General features: G+C 52.1%; 1 protein-coding gene across 4 annotated transcripts in view; it reads left to right on the forward strand.

Annotated features, from left to right (window-relative positions):
* The window catches only part of CTNNBL1 (catenin beta like 1), a 173,565-nt gene extending 168,342 nt beyond the window's left edge, over positions 1–5,223 (forward strand). For 3 of the 4 annotated variants that reach the window (XM_067708096.1, XM_067708099.1, XM_067708098.1), the window contains one exon: positions 1,363–2,514. In XM_067708096.1, coding sequence (XP_067564197.1) covers positions 1,363–1,493 — 131 coding nt within the window. In that variant the 3' untranslated portion in view covers positions 1,494–2,514. Of the gene's footprint in view, positions 1–1,362; positions 2,515–5,030 lie in introns of those variants that run through there. The other variant, XM_067708097.1, reaches the window with a different exon arrangement.
* The last annotated feature ends 840 nt before the right edge of the window (positions 5,224–6,063 follow it).

Genomic DNA, 6,063 nt, shown 5'->3' on the forward strand with positions numbered 1-6,063 from the left:
GGTAGGTTTCCTTCTCCTCCTCCTTTAAGTAGGTTTCATTTTAATCAGATCCCTGATGAAGCTTATATCCCCAGTTGCAGCCCCAGCACAACATCCTTCTCCTAGAGAAGTGACATTAGTCCCTCCACACTCATCCTTGTCGTTAAGGACTCTCTGTTAGACCTCAAGGATTTTACTTTCCCAGTTTCTATTTTGTGATTATTTCTATGTCTTCAAGCGTTTTCAGTGTAAAAATATTGGCGTTCCTCTTCTCCCCACTCACCCTTCCTCCTGCACTTTTTCAAGGGTGAGTGTTTAAGGCTTAAGGTCCAGGGATCTGAACCAGGTTTGTGAGCGCTGGTCCCAGTCTCCGTCCTCAAAGACAGTCCTTCCCCATCCGCCAGCCCGGGTGTCCCTCCCTCTTCCTCTTACCAAAAACAGAACAGCTTGTATTCCATGTCTGAATAGTAAACCTGCTGTCTAAAGTTTGCTTTAATATTTATGCGTTCAGCACTGCTGCCTGTTTTTGATCTCCATTAAAGCCTTTATTGTAAGAGCATTTGAAAATGCTGGGGAAGTCGAGAAGGGAGTCTATGTGTACACCGTCTTTCTCACTCTCCAGCCCGACTCACGCTCTTCCTGTCTCCCCTCTCCCTCTCCCCTACCCTGAAGTTCTCCCTTCATCTAGCGTCTCTCTTTTTCCTGCATTCTCTCCCTTTCTTACACACACACACACAAACACACACACACACACACACACACACACGTGCGCGCGCGTGCGCACAGAGCAAAGAGGACTCTTTCCCGAGACCTCTGGGAGGAATCTGTTCAATATTTATAAACTGCTGCAGCAGCTTTAATAACCAGAGGAAGCTGGCACCACCAAGGTTTGCTCCAAATAGGATTCTACTCTGGAAACAAAGAATGAGTTGGGGTAGGGGGTAGAGGGTGAGAGGTGAGGTACACACTGTTGGTACCAGCTGCCACGGCCAGTGGGAGAGCACTCGGGGCTTGTCAGACCCGGTGGGCCTGGCCCTGTGGCTGGCTTGCTGCGGGACCCTGGCCGGTCACCTGTCCATCCAGTTGCAGTACATTTCTGAGAGGCCTGCCAGCCCTGACACTCAGTGACCTGGCATGAGGGAGCATGGCCCCAGCAGCCCACTCCACATCTGTTCTGACTGCTGAGGCCCCTTTACTCCAGGACATTCCCTCCAGAGCCTTACCTTTTTTTTTTTTTAAACATCTTTATTGGAGTATAATTGCTTTACAGTGGTGTGTTAGTTTCTGCTTTATAACAAAGTGAATCATCTATACATATACATATATCCGCATATCTCCTCCCTCTTGCGTCTCCCTCTCACCCTCCCTATCCCACCCCTCTAGGTGGTCACAAAGCGCTGAAGAGCCTTACCTTTTATGAGGACGTTGTAGCCAGACGCCCTGCCACGGCTGGGCTGCTTTGGAGATTTTTTCCCCAAAGGATGGGGAACAGGCAGGGTAAGATAACTGCCTAGGTAAGAGGATGCCACTTTGGGGACCGGCTCCCCAGCCCCACCCCCATGGCTTTTGACGTGCCTTTTTCACTTCTGACACATGTTCTTGGTTTGAATATCAGTTCCTCTACCATCCTAGACTTGGGCAGGTTGCTTCAGTTCTCTAATATGCCTCAGTTTCCTCATCTCTAAACAGAGATGGTGCTCTTTGCCTTATAGGATTGCTGCAAAGATTATATGAGACAATATAGATAAACGTCTGGCACGTAAACAGTGTTCACCACATGTGAGGTCCCATTCCACTCTGTACAGGAGAGCCCCTCTTCCAGATCCTACTAACTTCCTTCACAGCCCATCTCCAGAGAGCAGGGAATCTGACTGTTTCCTCCTTCCCCGCATGTGGAGCAACAGAGGAGACTTGTCCATTGGGTGGGTGCTCTGTGTACAGCGGTGGCGTGTGTTTTTCTAAGGCCTTTGGAGGGGTGATTCAGCAGGGGATTGATACAAACTTTGGGCCTCTACTCTGCGCATCCCTAGAAAGAGATTAGGTCCCTCCAGGGAAGTTGGCTTTACTTGGAAAAAAATCACTGCCCCAAAGGATCAGACTGTTTCTCCACTTCCCTCTCTCCTGGGTCTGAGAATACATTAGGAGAACAAAGTGTTACTTCAGTCCATTAAGACTCTTGCTTTCAGACCATGCCTCTGAGGGTATTAAATGCTATAATGGTCATTTCTCTCTCTCCTGGGGCAGCAACTAGATCATTCACATGTGAGTAAGAGATACCACTTACATACAGCCCCTAGCCTTCTCCCGCAGCCCAGTTTCTGTTCTCCCATCACCCCAGCCCTCCCTTTAAGGAGACTTAATAGAAGGGATCACAGCCGTTTGCTGTTGGAGGTGATGGATGGGCCTAACAGAAGAGGATGATTTCCAGGGGGAGACACACAGCTGGCACACGTCTGAATCCCAAGTCCCGTTTTCCGGCACATGTCCAAAGTAATAAAGAGGATGGAGGAAAAATGAAGAAGTGGCAGGGGCAAGGTATTGCTCCATCATGGTGGGGGATGGGAGGTAGGGGAGGGTTTGCAGGCTTTCTTCCCTTTCCCCACTCTTTGTCTGATTTGGATGAGCAGATGTTTTATTATGCAGAAGCCTCTTGCAAGAGAGTTTTCTATTGTTCCATTTCAGGCCACCCCAGGCAGGGAGCTGGGGGCAGACCCGCAGGCACTCATTCCTGAGCCACTGCTTTGAGAGCTTATTCACAGCAACAGACTGGTAGTTGGCTCTCAGCCAAGCTCTGCTGGGAATTTAGCTGAAAGTAAGGCGGAAGCCCCTACCTTCATGAAGCTGTCAGTCTAGAGGGAGAGAGGGGACAAGTACAAGATGATCTAGAAGTCAGGCCTGCGGTGGAGACAGAGGCCTGAGGACAGGAACAGGAGTCAGAGGTGAGCGGGCGGGGCTTTGCGGAGAAGGTGTCCTTGAAGGATGTGTGGTGTTTCCCCGAGAGAGATGTTGCTGGCCTGAGCAAAGCAGGCTCAGGGAGGGAGCTAGCGTATCTTGAACATCTGTTGTTATAGGTTCTTTACATGCATTTGCTGAGGGGGAGACCACGCAAGACCACCTAGGATTGTGAGTCAGAGTCAGGATACAAACACAGCCCACAGTGTTGCACCATCTCCTGTCTGAGGGCGGGGGCAGGGCATGGTCAGCGCACAGAGGATTTGGCTCTCCGTCCCCCGTCCCCGTCCACGGTGCTCTGGGAGCCACCACAGGAAACCCAGGGCCCCAGTCACCACACAGGCCCTGCACTCTCATCCCTAAGCTCCACACATCATTTCTGTGCCATATCGCACCCCTTCCCGCCTCCTAAAACCAGCTGACCACATAATCTGGGGGGGCCAGGACACTTTTGAGAATAAAATGGAGGTGTGTTAAGTACTCTGTTGGGATAACAGGGGAAACGGGACCATATGTTTACCCACCTTACAACTCTTTGATTATGTTCTGTCATCAGCATCATGTCCTGTATTCCCATCCTCTTTAGGCGTATTTCCTTTATCTTCCTGCTCTAACTAAAACTGTCTCTACCGGGGATGGGTCCTCTCAAGTGGTACCTACTTTCTCCCACATGCCTTTTACCACTGGAGACGGAGGAGGGGCCTTCCACGCTCCTCCTGGGCGTCTCTAGACCATTCTTTCTCCCTCCCTCTTTCCAAAAAACACCCATTTGTTTCAATCTCATGTCAGTGGACTGTGCCGCAGCCCCCCTTGGTGGTGCAGACACCTGTCCCCTTGTTCCCTGGAGGAATTCCAAGCTCCCTGTCACCCTCTCCACTACCCTGTCGTTTTTCTTAGCAACTTCACTATCCACATCTCTTTCTCTCACGCCCCATTTCCAGTCTCTCAGTAAATCCTGCTGGATCCACCTTCAGAATACATCTAAAATCTGAAGACTTCTCACCTCTACCATGACCTCCTTGGACCAAACCACCAATCAAATCACATCTCCTTCCTTCTGCCCTTGCCACCTTAAGGGTATCTTCCGCACAGCAGCTAGAGTGAGCTGGCTAAAGTCAAATCATGTCATTCCTCTGCTTAAAACGCTCTTATAACTTCTCATCTCAGGGGAAAGTCCAAAGTCCTTACAGTGGCCCGACACGACCTGTGCCCCGCCCCTCCCCGGCTCTGAGCTCCTTGCTCACCGCAGAGGGTCCAGGCATGCTCCCCTCTCAGCCCCTGCTCTGCTTGCCCCTCTGCCACTCGCTCCCAGATATTCCCCCACACACCTGCTTCAGGTCTTTAATCAAATCCCCCATCTCTGTGAGGCCTTCTGACAGCCACCCTATATATTTTATTTGCCTTTCGGTTTGTCTCCCCCACTAGAAAGTAGGCTCCACAAGTGCAGAGATTTTCACCTGTCCTGTTTTGATCAGGACTTTATCCCCGTTGCCTCAGATAGTGGTTCTCAAATGTGAGCAGCATGAGCACCGCCTGGAGGGCTTGTTCACAGACTGCTGGGCCCCGTCCTCAGAGCTTCCTAATAAGTAGGTCTGAATTGGACCCAACTCTACATTTCTTTTTTTTTGGCTGCGCCACGCAGCTTGTGAAATCTTAGTTCCCCGACCAGGGATTGAACCCAGGCCCCGGCAGTGAAAGTGCCAAGTTCTCACCACTGCACCGCCAGGGAAGTCCCCAGATCTGCATTTCTAACAAGTTCCTGCGTGATGTTGCTGCTGTTGGTTGGGGTTCCCGCTCTGAGAACCACTGGGTCTGGGCAGCATCTGCCCATAATAGCATCCACTGTGTGTGTTAAGTGAAGAAAGGCTGCAGCTAGGAGGGGACTGCGGGCAGGGACAGGGGAGTTGGGCCCTTTCCCGCATGGGCCTTGAATGCAAGACCAAGGAGTTTGCACACAACTGCCACCGTGGCTGCCACTGGAGGCATTAGAGCAGCACACACCCCACGGGAGCTGGGGTTCAGGGAGAGGCATGATGTGACCCGGCCACGAAGGACCCCACGCCTCAGATTCATGCCTAACCCTGCCTTTGTCTCCCCAGAGTATGCGGAGAACATCGGGGATGGCCGGAGCCCGGAGTTCCGGGACAGCGAGCAGAAGCGCATCCTGGGCTTGCTGGAGAACTTCTAGCGGCCCCTGGCCCTGGGCAGCAGGGACTCTCTCTGGGCCTCCCCCAGAAACAGTTTTTACGGAGCTCGATGTGACTTTTGGACAAATAAAAGCTAGTTTTGGTATTCCTGGGCTGGTGTTCTCTGTACCTTCTAACCTTTACCCAACACCTTTCCCAGCAGTGCTCACGGAACGCGTCTGAGGAAGCTTAGTGGTTGGCCTCCCCCTTCCAGTGAGGAAACTGAGGCTCTGAGAGCAGATGAGTGATAAAGTGGCCACTGGGGCTGCCCTGGGGGTTGCGGTGAGGCTGCCCATCTGCAGCTGGGAAGGGGAAGGCATGGACTGGGGACCTCTCTGGGGCTTCCAGCCCTGACACGAAGAGCCTGGGCGTGTAACACGAGGTACGTGGCTCGTACAGAAGCACCCTAGGGAGGGCTTCCTGGCACTGCGAGGCCGCCCGCAGAGCACACAGTCCTCAGAGCAGCGGTCTGAACCCCGGCCACATGTCCGAGTCACTCTGGTTGGAAGGGGGCTTAAAAGTACATATCAGTGTTGAGCCCTGCCCCAGAATGATGAAATCGGAATGTGCAGTGAGGCCCAGGCCCTGGAACTGTCCTAAGCGCCCGGGTGGCTCCTAGCGCCAGGGTGAGAGCTACCACTTTAGAGTAGACAGGGCGTCCAAATCCAGCTGCATGGTTAACCAGCTGTGGCGGTTTGGATAAGTGACTTCACCTTCTTGAATCTCACTTCCTTCATCTGCAGAGTGGGGGTAATAATACCCATTTGGTGATTTCTTTTGTCCTTCCCTCACATGTCTGTGGCTTCAGAATTGCAGTCTCACCCCTTTTACAGGGACTGTGAGAAAGCTGGTCTCCTCCTCTACAGAAGTCAGCGGTCCTTTAGCGTGTTTTTATTCTGTCACAGAGCATAGAGTCCTCGTTGAGTGAGGGGTGGAAGGACAACCG

Source organism: Pseudorca crassidens, chromosome 15, assembly GCF_039906515.1.
Source record: "Pseudorca crassidens isolate mPseCra1 chromosome 15, mPseCra1.hap1, whole genome shotgun sequence".
NCBI lineage: Eukaryota > Metazoa > Chordata > Mammalia > Artiodactyla > Delphinidae > Pseudorca > Pseudorca crassidens.